General features: G+C 58.0%; 1 protein-coding gene across 1 annotated transcript; it reads left to right on the top strand.

The window, feature by feature from the left end:
* The first annotated feature begins 973 nt into the window (after positions 1-973).
* Positions 974-24,943, top strand: RNF19B (ring finger protein 19B). Its single transcript, XM_066982425.1, has 10 exons — positions 974-990; positions 13,286-13,981; positions 18,659-18,864; positions 20,517-20,661; positions 21,077-21,239; positions 21,882-21,996; positions 22,141-22,281; positions 22,580-22,787; positions 23,573-23,704; positions 24,192-24,943. The coding sequence occupies exons 2-10, from the start codon at positions 13,380-13,382 to the stop codon at positions 24,655-24,657; spliced, it is 2,178 nt and encodes a 725-aa protein (XP_066838526.1). The 5' UTR covers positions 974-990; positions 13,286-13,379; the 3' UTR covers positions 24,658-24,943.
* Positions 24,944-25,058: the final 115 nt, after the last annotated feature.

The following is a 25,058-nucleotide window of genomic DNA, read 5'->3' as shown; positions in this document are numbered from 1 at the left end:
AGGAAGTGACCTGTTCTCTAATGCAGCAATATTTCTGCTGAAAAGAAACAGCATCTCGCGTGGGGGAAGGGAGGAGAGGCCCTGGGCCATCTCTTTACATTAAAGATGTGCTGCAGTCCTAAAAATCTATTATCTGCCCTTCTCCCTTCCTGATGAAACTATCTGTGAGAGACACCGCAGCAAAGCCTTTCGCTGTGGGTTTGTGGTTAGTAAGAAGGAGTTTGGCTCCCCAGGGGCTCGGCTGGAGCCAGTCTTAGGTCGGTGATCGATATCTGGTCCCTGGCCTCAACCTGGGGGGGAGGACGAGTCCCTGCAAGGGCGCCTGCTATGGGCAAGTAGCCCAAATCCTGCTGGGGCAGGGGCTGCGTGGGGGGTGGCACAGCACGGACCTGTGCACGGCCCTGTTACAGAAAGAGCATGGGGTTGGGGAACAAAACGTGAACAGGGAAGGGTGTGGGATGGGGTGGGATGGGATGGAGCTGTGCAGCTCTGCGTGGAGAACAAGGGTGACTGCCGGGGAGAATGGCACAGGGGAATAAGGGTAACTGCTGGGGAGAAGGGCGCTGGGGAACAAGGGTGACTGCTGGGGAGAAGGGCACCCCCTGGTTCTCTGAGCCTGCCACCCGTGACCATCTCTGCTCTGCCTCCCCTCGGCACAGAGAGCCGGCTTCTCCTGGCATCGCTGCCCTTCGCCCACCGCACCTCCTGCTCTCGCCCCGTCCTTCCGCGGTGCCCGGCCCTCCCGGGGGGCTGCAGCGGGTGGTACGGAGCGGGCCCCCCCGGGAGGTGGAGGACCAGAGGATGGGATTCCCCCTCCTGTTGCTGTGGCAACCGTTGCGAAGGGCAGCATGGTGCCAGGAGCGGTGCGGTGCGGTGCGATGGGCGGCGTGCTGGGGCGGCTGCGCTGACATCACGGGGAGGTGGCGCGGGAGGGAGAGCGGGGAGACTGCGGAGGGACGGGAGCTGCTGCGGGAGGGGGCTCCAGGCGAGGTAAGAGACCCCCACGGCGGCGGGGCAGGGGGGGGGCTCCTTGGGTGGCTGCGGGCTGCGAGCCTGCCTCGGCATCCTGCTGGCTCTGTGCTGGTGCGGGGTGGCCCTTGGGCAGCGGCGGTGTCATACAATGCCCTAAACCTGGCACGGCAGGGCTTGGGTCTTAGGGACGCGGTCAGAGCCTGGCTGCCTGGTGCAGAAGCTGCAAGTGCATCCCGCCAGGACAGCAGCGTGTGCGCTACAGACTGTGCTGGGAAAAGATGGGTGTATGTGAACCCCCGGCGTGGGCTAAAGGGACCGCGGAACAGCCCTAGTCTCTCTGGGGAAGGGGACCAGCGTTCCCTCTTGGGACTGAAATAGAAATCTTTGATGAAATGAATCAGAAGTTTGGAGACCCAGTCTCCTTGAGCTGCGTTGAGCTAACAGGAGGCTGCAAGCAGAGCTGCTGCACTGGAACCAAGCCCAGTACCGTGCACTGAACTACACATCTCCGGCAGCCCCGACGCTTACCCTGCCTCTGCAGGAAGCAATAGATCTGGGGAAGGCAGCCAGGTATGCATTTATTGCTGGGAGCTCTTTGGATGGGGATCCGCAGACCTGGAAGGCAAAGTAACAAAGTCCTTGAAGTGCTCCGGATGGCGTGCCGCCTTTTAGCGTAACAGTTGCATAACGGGATGAATCTGCTAGGAGAGGGAACGAGGGGTGACAGTCACCTCTGTGCCCTGCAGCATCCCAGTGGCACCTGCATGCTGGGCTGGCTCGCGGCCCGGGGTGAATTTCATCTCTTTCTAATCCAAAAGCTGGGTTTGTTCTTTAATGCCTGGGAAAGCCGGTGGTTTTACAGCTCTGGTTCCGAGGCAGAGGGGTGTATGGACTCTACCCCTTGCAAGCTGGATGGGCTGGGCTGGCCTTTGCCTGTCAGGACCCACAGTGTGCCTCTGACTGAGCAAAGTACACCTGGGGTTAAAAGCCCGGAGCTGGCAACCCCTGCGGGTGTCAGAAAGCAGTACTGGGGCGGAGATGGAGGAGGCACGGAGCAGCACCTTGGGGGAGCTGAAGAAACCTTGTTTGAAATCAAGGAGCAGGGAGGAGTCGATGCCCCTGTCACAACCATTTCATGCAAATAACTCTCACACTTCCCATGTTTGTGGAATCACAAGAAGGCGTCATTTAAAGGGCTGGGGAAAGCAGCGGGGCCATGGAGAAATGCAGTCGGGAATGCCTGAATGTACATGAGAGCGCAGAACTGTAACAAGGAGCGTAAATATGCCTCGATTAGTGGAGGCTGTCGCTGTGAGATGCACGATCCTCCTCCGTGAAGGCACAGATGCGGGGTCCGTATGGAGCACTTGGGAGTGGCCCGGGGTGGCCGTGCTGCTGCTTGTTTTATGGTAACTCTGCAAAAAGCAACAGCTTGTGCTGCTGGGTGGGAAGTCCGTGGCAGCGCGGCGTTGGAGGCTTGGAGGCTTTTGCAGCAGGCTGGCGGAGGGGAGGCTGCGGGGCTGTCCCTCGGCGGCTGCGTTTCACGCCTCTGACGTGGGCAGGCAGGGGAGGAGAGGCTCTGCCGGCAGCTTCCAGTGCTGCTCAGGGCTGGTGGCGTGGGGACCCAGCTCGGGATGGCCCCAAGCACTCCCAAATGGGACCCTGCTGGGCACGGGTGCGGTGTGGGAAGGGTTAGCCCTGCCTTTCTGCAATGGTCCCCGAGGTAGCTGCTGGCCACACAGAACCACGGGCACCGCTACGGCTGCTCCTAAGCCACGCTTCACCTCGATGTATTAAGGATGTTCAAAACGCAGTGGGGGGAACGGCACCAGAACCCCTCCGAGCAGAAAGCCCTGGTCAGCCCTCCCGGCCCTTCGCCTTCCCGCTGTCCTTCCTGCTCGCCCTATAACCTGCCCCCACTGCACGGGGGGGCTGTGCACATCACAGCCTGACAGCTGCACACCAGCCGAGTGCCTGTAACGTGCTCCTAGGGCCTTCATGATCCTCTCCCGCAGCTGTGCTGCATTCCCGAGTGCTTGGTCCCTACCACGGGCTATGGCTGCTGGGCCCCAGACCTCTTTGTGGCGCCTCTTGTGCCCTTTGGCTGGGAGGAAGAAGGGCAGGTATCCTCACCTCCCCAGAATACGATAAATGGATATGCCGGGAGCTTGTTCTCTGCCGGCCGGCAACGTGCCCTCTGTTTAAAGATGGCTGTGGGCCCGCAGAGGCCTGGGGCACCAGGAGGAGCTGCCCTTGTGCCAGGGTCCAGAGAGGGCCCTGGGAGCTGAGCCAGGTCCCGTCGGACGTTTTAATCCTTCCTGTCCCACAGGCTCTCTTGGCCAGGACTCTGCTGCAGTGACTGTTTTCCACTTCCTTTGCCAGGGGCACACGCAGGCACTCAGAGGCACCAGCCCTGTGTTTGCTTTCATCCTTCCCTGGTGCCTCCGACAGGGCAGGCTGCGCTGCCGCCGCACCTGGGATCACGGGGTGCTGTGTGCCCGCTGCTGCCCTGCCATCCCTGCGTTCATCTCCCTGAGCCCAGGCTGGAATTTCCCTCTGCTGAGGTAGCCGTTTGTTCAATAGCTGAGGTTACTTGAGTAATCGATAGTTCCCTGTTTCCTAATGGCGATATTATCCTTCTGGCCAGACCGGCGCTTCTATCTCTGTTATAAAGCCGGCCTTCAGCCTCAGCTCTAGGGGAAATTTAGGTGCACTTTCACCCTACCTGCACGGGACTCCCCTGCTCCTTTTCTTTCCTACTGCCAGCATCATTTTCTGTCTGTGTAACTAACTGAGAAGGGCCAGCAGCACACAGAGAAATTGCCAAAGCCAATTGACTCCCATCAGTCTCAGCCCCTCTTTTGGCTCTGCCCTGTTCGCTGTGCTTACTTCTCCAAGGAGGGCGATGAGGACAGAGTCAATAGTATTCCCATGGCCGAGAGCACTGCTGATATAAAAAATCCCAATCCGCAGGCTCCAGGAGGACTTGCTTCATCTGCTGCCAACAGAACATAAACTTTCCATCACACGGCAGGACCAGGGCAGGGCAAGACCAAGCAGACAAGGTGCCCATAGCGAGGCTCCACAGCTGCAAATAAACCGTCCCTGCAAACAGGCGAAGGCTGCGGCTCCCTGGAGCTGGGTCTCCACTCGTTCCACCCCAGGTGGCAGAAGGCCGGGCCGTGGCTCTGGGCTCCAGCTTCCTCTGACTGAAGGAGGCCACAGGATTCTCTCTGCTGCGCACTGTTAGTGCCTCTGCATATCTCCACTATTTCCAAACCAGAGAAGGTCACAGAGACCCAAGAGAAACCCACTTCCCCTCTTCACTGGAACTCCTCTTTCTGCCTCACACATGCTTCTGTTGCCATCCCTCGCATGCCAGATGCAGGAACAAACACTGGGGTTTGGCAGGGCTCAAAGCCTTGGCTTCTCGGATGGGAAAGAGGCGTTCTTGGTCCGCAGCCCAGAGACAGGGCTCTGCTCCCCGTCCACTGCCAGGTTCTCCAGCTGCAGTTTTGGTGCTCATCCCATGCTGACAGCACTGTTCCTACATGCCTGGGGATGGGCAGCACCCCTGGGTGCCGGGCTGTGAACCCTGCAGGAAACCCAAGGTGGGTGGGAGGGAAGAGCCAGGGCAGGAGCCAGCGCGACGTGAACGCCGGCACGCTGCTGCGGCTGAGCTGAATGTCACGGTGGGAAGGGCAGGAGTCAGCGCTGCCCTGAGAGGCTTTTCCCCAAATATGCATGACTGCAGGGGGGCAGGGAAAGGCGAAGGGGGGCCGTGTAAAGCCAGACTGCCTCCCCTTTGTTTAAAGAGGGCTGTTATTGCCAACAGTTGCCCGCCGAGAGACTGCTGGGCTTGTGCTGGAGAGGGATCCTGTAACTCAGAGGCAGCTGGGAGGCGCTTGGCAGCCCCCCCTGCTTCAGTGGCAGGCGCTGGGCTTTTCCTAGCGCTCAGGGGAGCTGGGATGGCAGCCTGCATCAGAGAGGCCGGGCCCGGACATAGCTGCTGCCTCCCTGTGAGAAGGATGCTGTGGAGCAACAAAAAGCAGGGCCTTGTTCCTGAGGAGCACCTCGGGTCTCGGCACACCCTGCTCACTTCTCTGCTGTGCACAGCCCAGCCTCCTCAGGCAGAGTGGGGACCAGTCTACTTGAACACTGGCTAGGGCACCCCATGTTTGGGATCAGCCCTCGGAGGGCAGAGGGCTTATGGGGGTGGTGGAGGGATGGGGCTGGGAGCGGAGGCAGGAGAGGAGGAATTTCCTGGCTGCGCTCCGCGTGAAGCCCACGTGGGCCCTGCTTGAAGAGAAGTTGGAGAAAACGGGCTTGTGGTCATGGCATCAGGCCGGGAGAAGGAAGGGGAGGGTTGGTGGCAAACCTCAGCAGGACAAACCCCGTCCATGTTTCCCTGCCGGCCAGGAAGGCAGGACCAGGACGTGCCAACCTGCAGCCTCGTGCTGCGCAGGGCGACAGCAGAGAACGGCTCACGGGGCTGCAGGGAGCAGCTCCGCACTGAGCCAGGCTACAGGCCCTGACCGAGCCATTTTTGGTGAGAAGCTCATACATTTCCCACCTGGTTAGTGCTGGCTCAGCCCTCTGGAAAATGACACACGTTTTCCTGGCTGCGGGGCCAGAGGGCGGTGCCCTGCCCTGGCTGCCGACGGGAGGTGCTGCTGGCAGGGACCAGAACCGCTCCTTTCCCCCTTCTCACAGCTGTTACTGGTTATGAAAATGGGAACATTCCCCAGCCAGTTCTCGGCAGGAACTGCCCTTTCCAAGGCTGACCGCACGGGCTGTTTCTTCCTCTTCTCCACTCTTCACTGTCACACATTCGGGTACGTTCTGGACCCAGCGAGGCGCTGCCCTTCCCGGCTCCCTCTCCTCACAAGCTCACAGGAGAGGCCCGCAGCTGTAGCCTGTGAAGGGGCCATGTTTATTCCTTGGCCAATTCTCTCCCCAAAGCACTGGGAAAGAAATCAGAGACATCGGGATCTGTCTTGCTGGAGGGATTTACTCCACAAGCCGTCAGTCTGCAAGTGACTCCTGCTCCTGGCCCCAGCACTGTCCTCTCCCCGCAGCACGTGAGGAAGATCGCACCGGGCAGCAGAGCGGTGGGGATGCTGCCATGGCATCTGACTGGAAATTCATTATTTAATGTAATTCTGTATTTCTTGTCACAGCCTAAGCGAGTATCCACCATATGGATAAGGGAGCACTGGGCAAAACTTAGTGAAGACAGGAGGGAGACAGCAGGACTCACTGCTAAAGGGAGCTGTGCAGATCCAACGCTTAGCAAGCTGCACAAAGGGGCCATCCGACCCAGCAGGTTGAGAGTTTCTCGGAAAGCCCGAATGGTGCAACTGCATTAATTCAGAAAGAAGTTTTCTGGCTAATGCCAAGGTCAGTCTGAGTAAGTCCTTCCACTCTCTGTTCCACTTTTGTTATGCCGTGAGGCAGGAAGCTGAAAACTCCCAGGCTGATTTTGGGAGCGGAGCAGGCGAGCGCCCTGGTTCTGAGTAAGGCATGCAGGTTAGCACCAGGCCCCGCTGCGCTCACTTCCCTTCCTGACCCCTGACAGCACACAGAGACAAAATTTCCTCGCTCTTTATTTCACAGCTCAGGGAAAATTTCTGCCTCCGGTGTTGAGCTAAATAAAAAGTTGGTAAATTCAGGAGGAAATGCTGCTTCATTAAGCAAGATGCTAACCTTTGGAATTGCTTTGAGTTTGTTGAGTCAAGTATAACCGGCTTGAAAATAATCTTGATGATTTTATGACCTTTAATAATGTCTGTACTTCTGTACCCAGACAAGGGTCACCAGAGTGCTTCAAGACATGACCAGATCCCCTTAGGAACCAGGGAAGAATTCTCTTCCCGTCTTTCCCTGTCCTCTTGTGATTGCCATTGCTCAGTTTAAGTAAAGCACAGGAATCACCCCAGGCCATCGCAGCGTGTCCTGGAGTGCTGAATATACTGCGTGGCCTGTTCCCATGAACCCCACTTTGGGGTACCCTAAACTTTGCCTCCTCTTGTTATCTGGGGGAAAGCAGAGCGAAACCTGTGTCCTCAGCAGCAGACGCAGGGTTTGAGCCTCGTTCTCCCAGACGGTCCTGAGGAGGTCTGGGGAGTTCGGGTCTCTCCCCATGATGGCAGCAACCTCCTGGCAAGTCAGGGAGTGTGGATGTCTCTTCCCATGCCAAGACAAAAACAGTCCCCTTACTTTTCCTATCTCCCTTTTACTGTCCCAAGCCCCAGCACAGGGCTGTGATGGTGGCAGGGGGCTCTCTGACAGTGCTGTTTCACATCGACCTTCCCATGGCATTGCTGGAGGGGTCCAGGGAAGGAGAGGCCCCGTTGATGGGAGTTGTGTCCTTGTCCTCGGAAGTTCCCCTAAGGCTTTTCTCTTCCCAGATGTCAGCTGCTGGGGCTCAAACCTCCTTTGAAGACAAGCAGCCCTAGAGACAGGCCTCCAACACCACCCGGCCATGACAGCAGGTCCCTGGTGCTCAGTGCACTGGGGCCTTCTCCCGTTAGCAGGTCACGGTGAGCTCTGGATTATGCCCAGGCAGCACGGACAGTGTAACATGCGAGCCCTGAAACTGCAGCGCTTGCTCCACTACGCTGCAAAATAGGTCGTGCATCAGCAAATGAAAAAGGACAGATGGTGTCTGCTAATACAGCTTAGTTTATGGCCTGCAGGATTAACTCACTAGTTGTCGTGCCCGCAGAAAATAGGAAATGGGTGGGTTGGGTGGAGGAAACATGGTGTGCCCAGCCCTGCCTGTGTTTGTAGGGTTCACCAGCTGGAAAGGATGTCAGAGATGCTGTGGGGTTTTGAGATGCTGCTGAAGGGCTGCCAGCATCTCTTTGGGGGTCTGGGCACTAGAGCCAGCACCTTGTACCAAGCTTTCCCACCCAGCTCCAGTTCCCGCACTCCCACTGCAAAGGTCAGCGCTGTAAGGGGAAAGATGCTGAGCTGTGCAGGGACCCCCAGCAGAGACGGGGACAGCATCTGCGGTCTGTGCACCGATAACAACTCTGCAGGAGAAGCCCACAGCTTCCTGCCCTGCACCGGCTGGGGACAGACTCCAGTTCAGCCTTTTGAACTCCCGAGCACCCACGTGTCTGCAGGAGCGAGACAGAAAGCTGAGGCAGAAGCCTCAGGTCTTTTCAATGCCTTCTCTGTGACACACTGTTCTCCTTTCCTGGAAATCAGGCCAATGCCTCAGTCTGTGCTCACTGCAGAAGTCAAGCCCCGTGCCAGCACTGTAACTTCTCTGCATCTGCTGTCTGAGCGCAGAACAACCCCCCCCAGTCCCCTACAAATTGTCCTCCCGAAGGTTTCACCTTGATTCTCACTGCCTCTAATGTGGCCAGATTTGCTCACATCCCACAAGATGCCGAGCACCCCAAAAACCAGCTGCCATCGGGGAGAGAGGAGAGCCCCCAGAGCCAGCACCGGGCTCCTGCCCCGCCGTGTCCCTCGGTGTCCCCACCGAGTGCCGGCCACTGCCACCAGCACCGTGAGCCCCGACGGGCAGCTGCCTCCCGCTGCCAGAGGCGTTTGTCACCCCCACCTTCTCCTAACCACAACCAGCTGTCACAGGCGCTGGGGTTTTCTCCAGTGACTAATTTGCCTGTGTTTATGCCAACACCAAACACATAATTGTCTGTTTAACAGCTCGGGTGAGGAGGGAGTCTGGCTGCTTCCTTGTATTGTAGGGATCAGACCAGCGCTCTCCTGATGGCAGCACCCTACTGAGCTAAACCTTCTCAGCTGTAAATCCCGTATCATTAGGGATAGCAGGTCACCAGGAAGAGTGAATTGAGAGCAGGGATCATTGTCACTTCCATCCCCGAATCTGTGCAGTGAGTGTGCAGGACGGCAGGTATATAAACAAATCAGAACAGCCTGTGCTTTTATTACAAAAGGAAATGCTTCTTTTGTGGAGGTGAAAAGCATGTCAGATTACTATTATAAGCAGTTGCTTAACGCTCCCACCTTTACGTCACTGCTGAAGTAATCGGGAGTTATCTCTCTGCCCTTGCTCGGGCTCTCCTTTCAGGGCAGCGCACCCAGAGCAGGGCCATGCCCATGGCCCAGCTGCCCGGCTGAGCCCTGGGGGGGACAGGATGGTGGGCTACACAGGCACTTGAGCCTCCAAGCTCTTCCCCCTCACAATCTCCCCACCTCCCACCGCTTTTATCAGCTGCTGACAAGCCTTGCCATGTGCGTAGGCGGCTCCCAAGCTCACAGGATGATTCCCCACTCCCCCCCTCCACCCGTAAGAGCGTTCGGGATTTCGAGGAGGGGGAGCACGCCGCTCCTCCGTCTGCAAGCCCGGTCTGCAAGAGACGCGCGATGCTTTCACAGCACTCCATGTGGCGACTCTCTCCCGGGATTTCACATGACAGCATCTTCCACGGAAAGCCACAGCAGGGAGAAGAACGTGGCTGTGCTCTGCGTGTGGGTGTTACGAGGGAGCAGAGTGGGATGGGGCGGTGGAGGGGAGAGGAGGTGCAACTGCAGAGCAAACCAGAGTGATCCTCTGGAAAAAGCCTTGAATTTCTGAACCCAGGGCTCCCGTCTCCTGCCTTTCGCTCTTCGCTTAAAAGAATGTCAGTCCTTGTTAAGTCCAGCAGGGACAAAGGGAATCAAGTAGAATCATCTCTTCCTTCTGTGAACACATCCCATGGGACCAGAAGAGGCAAACAGAACATGAACTAACTAGATCAATCCAGAAAGTGTGTGCAGAGTTGCACTCTGGGGAGAGCCCTCCCCAGCCACTGGTGTCTTCCCTGGACAGAAATAAATGTCCGTTAATGACATCTCCATCTGAGAAATGATCAGAGTGCATTGTCATTACAAGCCAGTGGTTCCCCAGGGCTGTGCGGAAAATGACCCCAACAAGCCTCAGCTCTCGAGGACGCAGCTGCTACCTCGTGTATGCAAAGCGTCCGTCCCCGCAGGTCTCAAAGCCCTGGGTTAAGCCTCACTGAACCCCTCACGGACCAAGGCTGCTGCCCCTGCTCTGCACACTGGAGACCTGGGATGCCAGGAGGAAGGACAAGGGAGGCCCATGCTGTTCTCCTGGCAAAACAGTTCAGGGCAGGGGGCTGGGACGAGGTCCTCGCTGCACCGCTGAGAGGTCTAAAGCTATTTTTGTGCGACGTGGGTCCGTCTGTCACTCTCACCTTCATCTCGGGGCTGAGACGACGGCAGCCTCTCAGGTTTGTCTGCAGGGTGCCATGGCACGTCCCTGGCTTGCCCCGTGACATGTCACCTGCGGTTTGGCATTGGGGAACCTCAGTGCATCCAGATCCCTTTAAGAGCCCTGGCTGTGCTGCCCCAGCAGGGCCGAAGGTCTCATCCTGCTCAGAGACCAGAGCTGAGTCACTCCAGAGACTCCCTGTCCAGCAACAAGGAAGAATTCCTCTGTTCCTGCTCCTGGTGTAAAGCCGTTCCCCTCCTTCCCCATCTCATCTCGGATGTGGCCATTTCAGAGAGCCGCAACATGAGCTGGATTTTCTCTAAACTCCATCTGCTCTGAAGCGTGGCCTGCGACCTGTGAAGAGCTGCCTGTCCCTGTTTGGGCAAAGAGGGAGAAAACCTGAAGAGACTGGTGTTCTTCTAGAGAAATGTCAGCTGCAGGGAGGGGTTCTCACATCAGTGCCAAAATGACCTGGAGGTTTCAGCCACCTTGAATCTCGGTGTGCCTTCAAACAGCTGCTTCAGACCCCTCCGTGCCCTGCAGACAGGAGCAGCGGGCAGGTATTTACCAGCCCTGTGAGATCTGGGTAACCAGCAAAGGGGCTGCCAGGCAAAGAGGACGTGGCAGGAGCCGCCGTTTCTATTTCACCGGCTGCAAACCAAAGCCGGCGTGCCTGCCTGCCGGGCTCCACCGCAGCAACATTCCCGGCCAGGGCACCCCGCTGCCTCCATGCAAATGCTCCCAGTCTGAGAGCGGAGTTTCACAATCCCTTCCCGGCAGCCAGCCTCTGCTTTCACTCTCCGAATTACAGAGGGGAGTTTTCATTACATCACCAAGGGTTCTTCCTCCCTGAAGCTGGCGGCAGAGCAGTCACTCTGCTTTGCAGGGGCTTTTGGGCTGTGGGCGGCGAGGCAGTTCTCTGGAAAGCAGCAGCCCCGTGCCTCCCGCAGCAGGTCCAGCCCTGCTCAGCCTCCCCCCTGCTCCCGTCCAGGCGGTGACCGGCACCGGGCAGTGAGCGTTGGCTGCAGCCGGTGCCTGGACAAAGCATTCCCCGCACTGCTGCTGGAAGCCTTCCTGGGAGACACGGCGTTTTCAGGCAGCTTTAAAAGTCGCCTGTGCCAAATCCTGCTCTGATTGAAGCAGCAGGGTCGGAAGTCAGCAGTGTTCCAGCTTTCTGCCAGCGTAAGCAAGAGCAAATTTGCCTATCAGAGCTGGGATTTGTTCACTGGAGCGTTTGAATTCTCTCCCCCCCACTTTTTTTTTTTTGTTTATTTTTTAATATGTCCCTCAGTCAAACAGTCAGGCTGGTGACAGTTTCCCTGCAGCCCCAGGGAGCGGCTAATCTGATCTCACTCCCAGCCCGGTGCCTTTCCAATCAGCCGCTCTTCTCCTTCCTGGCAGCCTGCTTCCGTGCGCGCCCTCCTTCCCAGCCCCACTCCACCTGTTTTTTTTCGGTTTGAATCAAAACAAACTACCAGGTTCAAACTGCTCCTTAGTCACGAACACGCTGAGCGGGAGCCTCTGCTCCTGGCCAGGGCTATGGAAACTCCACGGAGAAACACCTCAAACCACAGAGAACTTGTTTTCAAGCAGGACCACAGCAGGGGCAGGGCGTTCAGGAGCCTATATCCACCGGCACCCTAAAAGCACTGAATTCCCTCAACCGTGTAAGGACTGGCAAAAGATCTGCACAGCTCAGGAGCAGGGAAGGCAGAGGATGGCACTGAAGTCAGCGTGAGCCCCCCCAGATCTCCCCTGGCCTCTCCCAGCCCCGTTTGTGTCACGATTCCTCATATAAGGGAATGAGGAGCCGTTTCTGCCCCGTCAGCACGTTGCGAGCTGATGCCTTTCCCAGGGACTCCAGATGGTTTTGCTCTCTGTCTGTTTGTGTCTGCACTACTGGTAATTCAGGCCTGTCTGACATTAGCTTTTGAGATGAAACCTTCCCACAATTAGTTACAGTCTGTGCTCTTGTGCTGCAAAGGACGCAGGGCTGAGCTGTCAGAGCGCTGTCTGGGAGACCCGTCCCACACACAAGTCCTGCCCAGGTTTCTCTATTTCAGTCAGGGGTGTGATTTTTCTAGTGAAATCATCAAACCAAGACAGTCTCTGCTACAGATGGGTAGCGACAGCCATTTAAAGACGTCTCATACCCAGCCTATCTCAGATAGAAGTAGGTGATTTCAATATCGCCTAGATTTACGCCGATGTAACACCTCTCCTTTCTTTCTCTGGCCTTCCCTTCCCACCAGCAAAGTGGGGAGAGGATCCTTGCACACATCAGGGCTCCACATCAGAAGCGTCACAGAAACACTGAGCATCTTCACACACAACATGCTGATGTGACCTGGCAGCGTGGCAGGGACGGAGCTCGGTAACTCGCGCTGCTCCGGGGCAGAGCGCTCCGCAGACACCCCTGCAGCACCACGGCCTCTCTCCGAGCAGAACTGCTTGGCTCTCTTGCTAAATTAGCTTGTTAATAACAGGGCTCCTGATCCCAGGCAGGAATTTAACACTCCAAGGCCAATCCTAAGTGCAGTGCAAAGCTTGCAGCTGGGCCAAAGCCACGCGTACTGTGGCAGGAACGCCAGAGCGTAGCAGAGGTGGGGGAGAGCTGACGGATCTCTGGGGAACGTAAGCGCTAGAGAAGGACTCGGTTGCAGCAAGCAGCCTGGTGAAACCACTCAGTGAGGATGTACGGAAGGAAGAGAACTCATGGACAAAAGCACTGGGAAAGTAACAGGAGAGCTGAAGGGGCATTAGGAGGGAAGGAAGCTTCATCTGTGCACTCTTAAGCAGGAGACTGACTCCATCTGCACCTCCATCCTTCCACCCACCCATCCATCCATCCATCCATCCGTCCATCCACCGGCCTGGGCACCTCCTGGGACCCATGGGTGCTGGGGGCGCTCGGAGCGGGGGGGGGGAAACTCGTGCCTCGGGCCTGCCCGGGGCGCTGCCCAAAACCGAAATGGCGGCGGCGGCGACACGAGAGGGGCGGGGCGAGGGGCGGGGCGAGGGGCGGGGCGAGGCGGGCGGGGCGGGGCGGGGCGGGGCGGGGCGGGGCGGCGCCCACTCGCCGCGGGGCCGCTGTCGTTGCAGCGCGGCGGAGGCAGCGCCCGGCGGGACGCGGCCCCGGCACCCGCGGAGCCTCGGAGCCCCCGGAACCCCCCGAACCTCGGACACCGCCGCCGCCATGGGCTCCGAGCGAGACTCCGAGTCTCCGCGCTCCTCCTCCATCCACTCGGCCGCCGCCAAGTGCCCGAAGCCCGGCCGCCGCCGCCGCCTCTCCTTCCAGAGCGTCTTCTCCGCCGCCGCCGCCTCCGCCGCGGGCGGCCGCCGCCGCGCCAAGGCCGAGCAGCCGCCCGCCGCCGCCGCCGCCCCGCCGCCGCCGCCCCCCGCCGCTCCACCGGCCCCGCCGCCGCCGCCGCCCCCCCCGCCGCCGCCTCCCCCGCCGCCGCCCCCCGAGGAGCCGCCGGTGTGCGCGGAGGGGAGCGGCGAGGAGGAGCTGGAGTGCCCGCTGTGCCTGGTGCGGCAGCCGGCGGAGAACGCGCCGCGGCTGCTCTCGTGCCCGCACCGGTCGTGCGGGGCCTGCCTGCGGCAGTACCTGCGGATCGAGATCACCGAGTCCCGCGTCAACATCTGCTGCCCCGAGTGCAGCGAGCGCCTCAACCCCGCCGACATCCGCCGCCTGCTCCGCGACTCCCCGCACCTCGTCGCCAAGTACGAGGAGTTCATGCTGCGCCGCTGCCTCGCCGCCGACCCCGACTGCCGCTGGTGCCCGGCCCCCGACTGCGGGTGAGTGCCCGGGGGGGGGTCCTGGCCCCGCACGGGGTTGCTGGGGGGTCCTGGGGGGGGGAGCCCTGACCCCAAAGTGGGCTTTTGGGGTGTCTGGGGGGGGGTCCTGACCCCGCAGGGGGCTGCTCTCCTCCGTGCTGGGGTGTCCAGCAGGGTCCCAGACCTCACAAGGGGTTGCCTCCCTCTGTGCTGGGGCATCACGGGGGTGTCCTGACCATGCAGGGGGCTGCTGAAGCATCCAAGGGGGTCCCTGTTCCCACAGGGAGCTGATGGGGTGTTTGGGGGGGTTGGTGTCCCTGTTCCCACAGGGGGCTGCCCTTTCCGGCCTGGAGGGGGGCCTGCTGTCCCCTCTCTGGTGAGTGACTTGGAGAGGGGGTCCCTCTGCCCCACAGGAGGCTGCCCATCGGCCCTGGGGCAGCCCGGGGGCCTGCTGTCCTCACAGGGGGCTGTCTGTCCCCTTCCGTGTGGGGCGGCCTGGGAGGGGTCTGCCGTCCCTGCTGGGTTCTGTCCCCTCTCTGCTGGGACAGCTCAGGGTGGGGGGGTCCCTGTGTCCCCGTAGGGTGCTGACTGGGGACCCCAGGACAGCCTGGGGAGGTGGGCCCTGCTGTGGTGCTGCCTGTCCCCACCCGGCCCAGGGAGGGGCAGTCCCCCCCCCCCCGCCGGTGCTGCGCTGCCACCAACGTGTGTTTCTGTTGACATGGAGTTCAATGAAAATCCCTAATTGCAGGCTTGCTTCGCTTGCCAGTCAGCAACCTGTTCGGGATAGTCAAAAGGTACCAAAACAATGCTCCATCCATCCACACTAAAATCCCAGGATTTGACCTTGGGGAGCATGGAAATACAGACAAGCACGGCCCTTGTAATGGGACTTGGAGGGGGTTTTAGCTGAGCCATTGTTTCCCTGATTTAAAAGAAGGCTTTTTTCTGCACAAATGGGAAGCCTGGAGTTTCCCAGCCGCGTGTATCACCGCGAGCTGCAGCAGTCCTTGCACGGGGCACCCTGCGGTTTCCACGGGTGGGAAGAAGGAACTGTGAACGGTCACTTCTTTCCAGCGGGGACGTGAATGCATGGCACAGAGGAGTGATGTTGACTCATTACCATTGCCTAAGTGAGGAAACGTCTGTCTGTCCAGAAGACGGTCCACCCAGGCTTGATGACTGTACTCGTCTGCGTGTTGCTTTCATTTTCTCTTCTCTTTTCCTTTGGATGAACTCTGTTTAGTTTCTATTTACGTGTAAGGCAAAGCTGCCTGGAAAACGGCTTTTTTCAGGAAACTTAGAGAAGTGCTGCAAAGTTTGGCTAGAAGGCAGCGTGAGTTGCAGTTCTGGGAAGCGTGAACATGAAAGGAAAGTCTGACCTAGTAGTCAGAGTGGAAAGCGTGGTGGGAGGATCGTGAAAATTTAATCAGAGTGTTGTAATAACCTTCCTGTGCAAAGCAGTTAACCTGTCTCAGGTTACCCGTTTCGGGGCCCCTGAGCATTGCTGCATAAAGGCTCGTTTCTTCAGAGGGCAGTGGTAACAGCAGGCAGCGGTGCTGGGTTCTGGTGCGAAGTCAGGTGCTAGGTCTTGATGTTTCGGTGTCGCTGGGGACGAGACCGGGGACGTCGCGCAGGCTGTGCTGCCCGCAGAGGGAATGCCCCTGCTGTCTGCGCCGTCAGCTGGGTAGAGAAAACCCTGTTCCTGTTCACCAGCCTCAGCTTTTCGGCTGCTGTGGTGCCGCTCTGGGTTGCGGGTAGGTGTAAGCGTCCCATCTGTAGCTGAGGCTGCTTCGTTGGAAGGAGCCGGCCCTGGCACGGCCTGCAGGGCGCTGCCTCTTCGAAAGGAGCCCGGCCTGATCCCCATCCAGCCATCGCTTCGGGGGTTTGGGCAGACCCACGTCACTTATAGCTCATCCGGTGGACAAGGACATCCTCGCTGGGAACACGGGACGTGGGCGTCTTCCCGTGAGCTGCCCGGCAGAAGCGAGAAGTGGGTCGCTGCCCACCGGTGCCATCCATCGGCGCGTCGGGAGCACGCGAACAAAGGCTGTTGGAATCGGCCCTCCGGCGGCAGGAGGAATTAATCGCCCTATTCATTCTTCCTAGCAAGCGCGTTTCGTTGTGCTTATGTAAAGTCAGGCTATGAATTATTTACAGCGGGCTTTCCCGCGGCAGCAGCAGCCTGCGTGGGGCTGGGGGCACGGCGGTGCTGGGCGTTTTGGGGGGATGTCGCCCACCACCGGCTGTGGGAGCTGCGAGGCGGCGGCGGCAGACGAAGCCGTGGCGTGTGCACGCAGCATCCTCTGCCTTCCACACCTACCGCAGGCTTTCGTAAAGAAACGAGCTCGGCTGTGCTGCTGCGGGAGGAGGAGGAGGACCGGCACAACACCGGAGCGTGTTGCCATGGGAACGCTGGCCAATTGATGCACCATCAGTCGCAATACCGATAATTTTCTATATTTGCAGCTTTTGGTGTCCCCCCCCCCTCACTGCAATCAGCTGGCGTTGCTCTCTGGTGTTTGTCACGCTGCATCTCCCCTAGAAGCTGGCGAGAACAAGAGGAGCTTTAAGCGAACCGGGCTGCGTGGGCTGAGCTCCTGAATGAGGCTGGAGGCAACTGGCGAGGCTCCGGCTCCTTGGAGGCCGGGGCTGGGAGCGGGGCTCTGCCCTCCCTTGGCCCGCTGGGGTCTCGGGCAGGCGCTCGCTGTCGTTGCTGCCGCTGCGAGGGGGAAAGTCAGAGTTTCCCTTTTCACCTCTGCCGGGGCCGAGCCAGGAAGCGGCCGTTGAACGAAGCGATGCGTCAGCGGTCAGGTGGAGATGGAGGCACGCGTTAGCGGCCCGGATCCTGCAGCGGCCACCCCCAGGCACATCGCTTCAATGGCTCCTTTCTAGTTGTCCTTGGGTTTGGAGCTGGGTTATTTCCTTCCCTCGCAGAAGAAAGCCGTGTAGCTGTTTTTCTCCTTGCAGCTGTGGGCTTGTTCTTGACGTCTGTCATTTCAGTTCTAGCAGTGAAATGTAAATGGCGAGGATTTTCTTTTCTCATAGGGGAGTTGCTCGAGTGTCTAGAAAAACCCTAAATCTCTAGTGAGGGGTTAATCTAGAGCACGAGGCTGCTTAATATATTACGCTGAGCTTTCCCAGCCTGCTGTTATGGTTTGAAATAGCAGTGTGTCACAACGCAGCTGGCCTGATGAGGCTTTATTTTTTGCCAGGGGTAGTTCTGTGGCTGCCTCGTGGTGGCAGGGTACGGATGCTTAGCGGGATTCTCCCTGGCCAAGATGCGTAGGAGTCGATGTGGGTCAGGTTGGCTGCCCCCCCCCCCCCCCCCCCCCCCCCCGGCTGCCTGCATCCCTCCTCTCCGCCCGCTCCGGCCTCACGTGCGGGCGCGTGGCCGCTGATGTGTGCGGGGACCCTGCCGTCGCGCCCCCCAGCCCGGCGCTCCACGCGGAGATGTTGTTTCTTGGGCGATTGTGTCGTACCCTGGCAGGGTGAAGCTGCTCGAACTCCCACGGGATATGAATCATTGTGGTATGACACATTCAGCGGTTCTCACGCTGCTGCCTCTGAGAAGAGGCAATACAACTCGAGCTACGCGAGCTCTAAATATAAAATCCTAAATAGGAGCTATTCTCCTCTGGCCACTAACGAAAATGCTGAGGATGATCAACGAAAATACCCTTTGGTATTTATACTGGTGTTGCAGAGCTGGAAGGCGCTTCTGGAATTACTCTGTTCAGCCCCTCCAGTGGCAGCAGCCTCATCCTCGCTGACTGTAAGTCAGCTCCTGTGTAGTGGAGCTGCTTCAGCTTTTGTGTGCACGCTTCCTCACGGAAACACCACGTTACTGTCAGAAAAAGTGAGCTGGTGGAGTACCCTGACTTCCCTCTCTTGTACATTCACTTGGTTTTACTCCAGTTTTGGTTTATTCCAGAAGCAGAGCGTTGTTCTTTGCCCTCTGTAAAAAAGGAAATTCTGGGGAGATCAACAGGGGCTTACTTCTTGAAATAGCTGCACGTTGAAACCCCGCTTGTTCCACTTTTTTTAGAGGCATCATTAGGTGATAAAGTGCCCAGTGAGGCTTCAGCTTGCCTAGCCTCCTCTGGGCCATGTGCATACACACGTGTGCCTGGCTGTCCTGAGGAACTGGGGGGTGTGTTGTGTGTATTTGTGTGTATTTGTGTGTGTGTGTTTGTGCGTGTGCAGCCTGTGTGCAGCCACTCGTACAGAGCAGCAGGAGCCTGTGCTGGGAGCCTGCAGTGGCAGAAGGGGCAGGCTGGGCAGGGCACCTCTGATCCGTACGAGCGGACAGCGAGGACTGCCGCCGCTCACTGAGAGAACTCAGTATTGCCAGCTATCTGCCCCAAGTAACCTAATTGGCACTACTTAACTCCAGGCCCTGCAGTGCAAGGCACAGGACTGGTGAGAGCAGGAATTTGGAGCGCGGCAGCACTGCAGCGACCAGGAACACCGACCTGGCAGCAGTGGGCTGTCTGCCTGGGCTGGGCTGCCCCTGGAGCAGGGCTGCTGTGCCCCCCGGGCAAGGCAGGAGCTGCTCGGCATAGCCCCACAGCAGCCTGTTGGAGAAGGGCAGCGAGAGCCCCCCGTGCCACCCCCGGGTGCGATGACTTGGCCGGATCACGGGACTATCGCTTGATAACTTTGCCTCTTGCTAACTCACCAGGTGTCTTCCTTCCCCAGCTACGCGGTTATTGCCTACGGCTGCGCCAGCTGCCCCAAGCTGACCTGCGAGAGGGACGGCTGCCAGACGGAGTTCTGCTATCACTGCAAGCAGATATGGCACCCCAACCAGACCTGCGACATGGCCCGCCAGCAAAGGGCGCAGACGCTCCGCGTACGGACCAAGCACACGTCGGGCCTCAGCTACGGACAGGAGTCTGGGCCGGGTATGGATCACGCGTTGTAGGTTACTGGGTGCTGCGGTCGTGCCTGTGAAGCTGAGAAAGAGCCGCCGGTTGCGCAGAACTTCCTCCCCGAGGCGGTGGCAGTGCCCCGCGGGGAGCGCTGCTGTGTGCCGCAGCTGAGGGTCCCTGGCAGCCGTGGGTGAGAACAGCTGTGAGCCCGAGAGCCACTTCCCCTTCTCCTGGGTGTTAGAGCGAGCCCGGTGGGCTCCTGCAAGAAATTAGAACATGAAACGGGTCGGGGATAGGTGACGATGTGCCTCGGGTCCTTCCTCGGCACTGCAGCTCCCCTCTTCCGCCCCAGCCACGTTGTGGCCGTTTTGATCTCAGATGTTCTTGCTTCTCGCTGATCTAGATGTTGAACAAATAGGTGCTTTTTACTGTTGCAACTTGAAATTTGCCTGTTGCAATAGTAAGAAGTAGCATTAATGCCTAGCCCTGCGTGGGGAGCCTGACTGCGTGCACTGTTAGGTGCTCGTAATGTCACGTACAGGGGAAAAATGCCAGCCCGCAGACTCCTACTCTGCCTAGTAGGAGCTGCTACGTCCGCTGAGTTAGTGTTCATTAAAAATAACCGTGTTGACTCTGGAAGTGGGCAGTAAGGCCATTTCTTAAAGTCCCTCCCTCCCCTCAGACAAAACACTACTGTGCCTTGTGTGCCAGGAGTTAAAATGTTGATGCTCGTACTGGAGCTGCCGTGAGCGGTTTGAGGTGGCTCAGCTGCATCTCAAGGCTCAGCGTGCCCAGTTAGAGGGCCCTGACAACCCACAGCTCGGATACCACCACAGCCTGTGGTACAAACCAGCAAGCGAAAACTGGTTTCTGAGCTTTTTTCGCCCTCCTAAAGGAGATCCCTGCCAGGAAGAGCTTAGCGCTTAGCCACTAAAAGGGAGATTCCTGAGACAGCGGTTTTTCCCCACCCCATTCTTGCTGGATTCAGTGCAGTGATTAATAAGGTGCGGGCCGGTCTCAGCAGCTGGATTTCATATTGTTGAGTGTCAGAGAGGCTGCCAGCAAAGCCCTGACCCGCTGCGCAGACAGCCGTTGCGTAACCACGATCAGATGATGCGTGACTTGAGGAGGAGATGAAGGACCCTCATCCTGCCCTGCCAGGAGCCGCGTGGGGCTGCGCAGCATCTGCCCCGCTCCGGCGTGCAGCTGCAGGCCCCGTTCCGCGCTGCCTGCTGTTGAAGGCCAGGTTCAGAATTTCTGATGCCTCGTTCTCTCGAATGCTCTGTTGTTCTTGGCCTGTGAATCACCTTAGTGGAGCAATTTAATAATGGTTCTGACTTACACTGTTGTCCTGGCTAGCACAGCACAGGTATGACTTGTTCCCAGCACTTAAGCATCTCCTGGAACGCATCCTGTGCCAGGCAAGAATAACCTTTTAAAGCTCCTCTTGCTCCCAGTCCTTGCTGTCCAGGCAGATCACTTTGGTGGGCTTGGTCTCATCAGCGTTATCTTCTCGCCCTGACGATAAGCTAACAGCCCAGCCAGCTGGTTGTACCGTCCCCGCTTTGTGCTGCACGAGGGCGATCTGTCCGTGCAGAAAGCAAGGGCTCCCCCGCGCAGCGAGAGCCCCCCGTTGGCTCTTGGCAGCGCGGAGCCCGACTCAGTGCCCTGCTTCCTCCCCGCAGCGGACGACATCAAGCCGTGCCCGCGCTGCAGCGCCTACATCATCAAGATGAACGACGGGAGCTGCAACCATATGACCTGCGCCGTGTGCGGCTGCGAGTTCTGCTGGCTCTGCATGAAGGAGATCTCGGACCTGCATTACCTCAGGTGGGGGCCGGAGCAGGGTGCGGGGCTCCCCTCAATGACAGGAGACGTTTGGCTGCGTGCTGCTCATCCTCTTGTGTCTACAGTCAGCAAAATTCTCTTCTTTCTGACCCAAAGATCTGAGCTTTCTTCCCACACTACAGCAGGGAGAGGTTCTTCCTCACCAAAAAAGAAAAATCTGCTCCTGATATGTTGCATTTGAGATCTCTTAGCATAGTGGACATTAAACATAGTCCTGGTGGTGCAATAGTCACCTTGAGGAGCAAATTAACCTTGATGGGGCGCGGGATCCTTTTTTGTGTTGTCTACCCACTTCCTAAGCTTTGGGTTTTGTTCATGTGGAAGTTGAATTTGGGGTTCTCAGGGATGCTTAGGAATTGCTGAGGTTTTAACGTCTTTTTTTTTTCCTTCTATTAAGTCCCTCTGGCTGCACGTTCTGGGGCAAAAAGCCATGGAGTCGTAAAAAGAAGATTCTCTGGCAGCTGGGCACGCTGATCGGCGCTCCTGTAGGCATTTCCCTCATTGCTGGCATCGCCATTCCTGCTATGGTCATTGGCATCCCCGTGTACGTCGGGAGAAAGGTAAATGTGGCGAGCGTGAGGCTGGAGCTGAGGGATCCACGGCTCAGGGCGGTCTCTGACTCGGGGCATCCGACCAGCAACTGAGAGCTGATACGAAGGGCGGGTCTCCCCATAGAACCAGAATTCGGCTGTCTCTTCTAAACCCTGCCTTATCTTCTGGGCTTTGTGTGGCGAGAGGAGGATGGGGGCTGATAGCCCTTCAGGCTGAAGTCCTCTCAACGCGTGTTGTGTCACTGTTGTGCCTCTACCCTGAACTGGGAAGGGAAACCTGGCCTCTTTTGTCACTTCCTATGGCAGGGGCCTCTGTGGGACAGTGACAGGCTCTGAGCAGCACGCGGGCATAGGTCACTGTGCATTTTGATGCTGCTGGGGGTCTCCAGCTGCCCCAACCTATGTTGTGCTCTTGTGCCTCTGTGCCGGTAAAGAGGCGTTGAGAAGGAGGAAATGGTGTCAGCACTGGATTTGTAGCTTCTTCTTTTTCTTGAACGCAGACCCACCTGCAAGATCTGATCTGTGAGATCTGTGGTCACGATGGGGCTCTTTCAGGGCTAATGCAGCTGTAAAAGCACAGACTTATGGATGTCTTCTGGCTGTTGCTTATGGCCTGGTGCTGTTCTCACCTGGTGCTTCTCCTTCCCTCAGATCCACAGCAGGTATGAGGGAAAGAAAACGTCTAAGCACAAGAGGAATTTGGCCATCACCGGTGGGGTCACGCTGTCTGTCATTGCCTCTCCGGTCATCGCTGCTGTCAGTGTTGGTAAGTGGGCACCGTCCATTTCCCATGGTGTGCAAAGCTGTTTAAATAAACACAACTGAGAGTCCCTACCCCAAAGGTCCTTTCTGTCTGCCTAGCCCAGCTTGGCCTTAAGCCCCTCTTAACTCAGCACATCCTCGTGTGCAGGTATCGGAGTCCCCATCATGCTGGCTTACGTCTACGGGGTGGTGCCGATCTCGCTGTGCCGAGGTGGTGGCTGTGGAGTTAGCACCGCCAACGGGAAGGGCGTGAAAATAGAGTTTGATGAAGATGATGGACCAATCACAGGTACTGCGATAAGCGGGGAAGGGAATGAGGAAAGGCCCTGCCACTGCCTCTTGTAATGAAATGGTGGGGGGCTTAGTATTTCCCAAATCTGAGCATCTTGGGTTTGGTTAGGAGGAGTTACTTGCTGATCAGCTGCATAGCTCCAAGCCAAATCTCAGCGCTTCCTTGCCCTGGTAGAGGCACTGAGGCTGGCTGAGGCGAGAAGCACGCTCCTGGTGTCCGACCCTCAGCCCTGCCACCACCATCATATCTGGCTGGTGCCCTTGCTGACCGGTTCCCATGCTGTTCTCCTCCTCAGTGGCTGATGCCTGGCGAGCCCTGAAGAACCCCAGCATCGGTGAAAGCAGCATCGAGGGGCTGACCAGCGTGCTCAGCACCAGCGGGAGCCCCACGGATGGGCTCAGCGTGATGCAGGGCAACTACAGCGAGACGGCCAGCTTCGCCGCCCTCTCGGGCGGTACCCTGAGCGGCGGTGTCCTCTCGGGAGGCAAGGGCAAGTACAGCAGGTAAATGGGCTGGTGGGCATGGCAAGAAAGGGGTGAAGGCTCCCGGGGCCTGTGCTGGCTGAGCAGGCTTAGCTTGGGGCTCCGTCTGGGGCTGAGTGGCCCTCTGTGTGCTTGGCAGTCATGTCCTGGTATTTTTACTTCTTGGTCTGTGGTGGAATAACCAGTCCCAGCAGACCAGGCTACTTCTGCCGCTGCTGTTAGGCTGGTTCTTGCAAGGAGGACAAAAGCTAGAGAAACAAGTTTCTGTCCCTTCTGAGCTCCGTGAAACTGCAGAGCTGATGCTTTGGGTTAATTGGAAAGAGCGCAGAGGTGCCTGCATGGCCCACTTAGAGATCCTCCGGTGCTCTGATCCCAGCCTAGAGGTTTGGGAGCCTCCTGTTCCAGGCAGGGCTGCTGCTTTCCAAGTCAGAAGGTTACACCACAGTTTTCTTCTTAAACTTGCCTGTGAGTCAGTCTGCAGGGTAATTAGAGACACGTGTTGATATGGCAGCCAGCATATAATCATGGCTCTGTGCTAGATCTGTGGAAATCTGTTCTTCGCAGGAATTGCATGAGTCATGGACATAAACACAACTTCACCTTCGTCATGGAAAACAGAATGGGTTTACCTAAATCGAGCCAAAAATGAGATTGAGAGGAACCCCTGGGGTTAAACTCCCTTGTGCCAAGCTAGGCCAGCACAGAGGGCCTCTTGCTTTCTCGTGGCGGAGGCTGTTTGGTGCCACTCGGGGACCCTCTGAGGCATTTCTGAGGAATCCTCTTTTTTTTTTTTTTTTTTCCTGCAGGCTGGAAGTGCAGGCAGATGTCCAGAAGGAGATTTTCCCGAAGGACTCGGTCAGTTTGGGGGCTATCAGTGACAACGCCAGCACTCGGGCCATGGCCGGTTCCATCATCAGCTCCTACAACCCCCAGGACAGGTAGGAGGACGTGTGATGGTGAGAAGAGTGTTGGTTGTGGGTGTCCTGGAAAAATCCAAGCTCTGCGAGGTGCTGCGGGTGCCAGGCTGGCTGTGGGCGCTCCAGCTCTCGCAGCTGGCAGGAGGGTTGATCTTTTATTCGGGCAGGAGGAGGACCGGGGGTGTTTGGGAGCAGCCTCTCTGTGCACTGTGGAGGCTGAGGAGGGGATCTGCAGCCCAGGACTCTCAGGGCCTGTTCCTGGTGCCCTCAGGGTCTCCAGTGCTTCCCTGCTTCATTTCCTGGCTCTCAGCCTGGGGGGACCTCGGCTGCCATTCGGAGGAACTCGAGGAGGGCAGTGGGTGCTGTTGTGTCCCAGATGCCATGGGGTGATGAGCAGCATCTTGCTCCCGCCTGGGCAGCGTGGTCCTCCTGGCCCAGTGAGGCGGTGACCCAGGCTGCGGCCAAAACCAGCAACTGTGCAGTAACACGGGGGTGCTTGTTTCTGCAGGGAGTGCAATAACATGGAGATCCAGGTGGACATCGAAGCCAAGCCCAGTCACTACCAGCTGGCCAGCGGCAGCAGTACGGAGGACTCTCTGCACGTCCACACCCAAATGGCAGAGAATGAGGAAGAGGAGGAGGAGGAAGAGGACGGTGAGCAGGAGCGGATGTGCAAACACCAAAGCTGTGAGCAAAAGGACTGCGTTGCCAGCAAAACCTGGGACATCACCCTGGCCCAGCCTGAGAGCATACGGAGCGACCTGGAGAGCTCTGACAGCCAGTCGGACGATGTGCCAGACATTACCTCAGACGAGTGCGACTCCCCCCACTCTCAGACTGCAGCAGCCTGCCCGCAGACCCCCAAAGCTAGAGGTGCCGAGAGCCCAAGTGCCCACCTGAGCCACTGTGCCCAAGCCGAGGGGTGCAGGCTGGACGAAATAGTCAAACTGGAGTGCATCGAAGCCAGAGTATGAAGCGGCCTCCTGCTGAAAAGCACACTCGTTGTCATTGCATCTTTGGGGCAGGGTTGTGTCCGTGTTGGCTTCTGTTTGCAATTCTTCAGCTGGCTCCCTGGCCTCGCCTCAGGGAGTCGTCGTTTCTTACGTGACAAAAAAGAAAAGGAAAAAACAATCCCCCACCCTCTTTTTGTTTTAATTTATTGGTTCAGGCTCTGTGAGGTGTGTAAGAGTGTAAATATGTATGTGTCTGTATGTCTGCAACCATCCTAAAGGACTATTTGAATAAAGACTCTGGATGTCATTCGACTCGCATCCAGCTCATCCTTTCCACGGGTGTACGGTGAAATCCTCTCCTTGGTGGCTGCCTTTGGACTGTCTGTGAATGCCGCCCTAGTCCCAGGCCTGGGGAAAAGGGG

This window comes from Anser cygnoides, chromosome 24, assembly GCF_040182565.1.
Source record: "Anser cygnoides isolate HZ-2024a breed goose chromosome 24, Taihu_goose_T2T_genome, whole genome shotgun sequence".
Taxonomy (NCBI): domain Eukaryota; kingdom Metazoa; phylum Chordata; class Aves; order Anseriformes; family Anatidae; genus Anser; species Anser cygnoides.
This window is presented reverse-complemented; position numbering and strand designations above follow the sequence as displayed.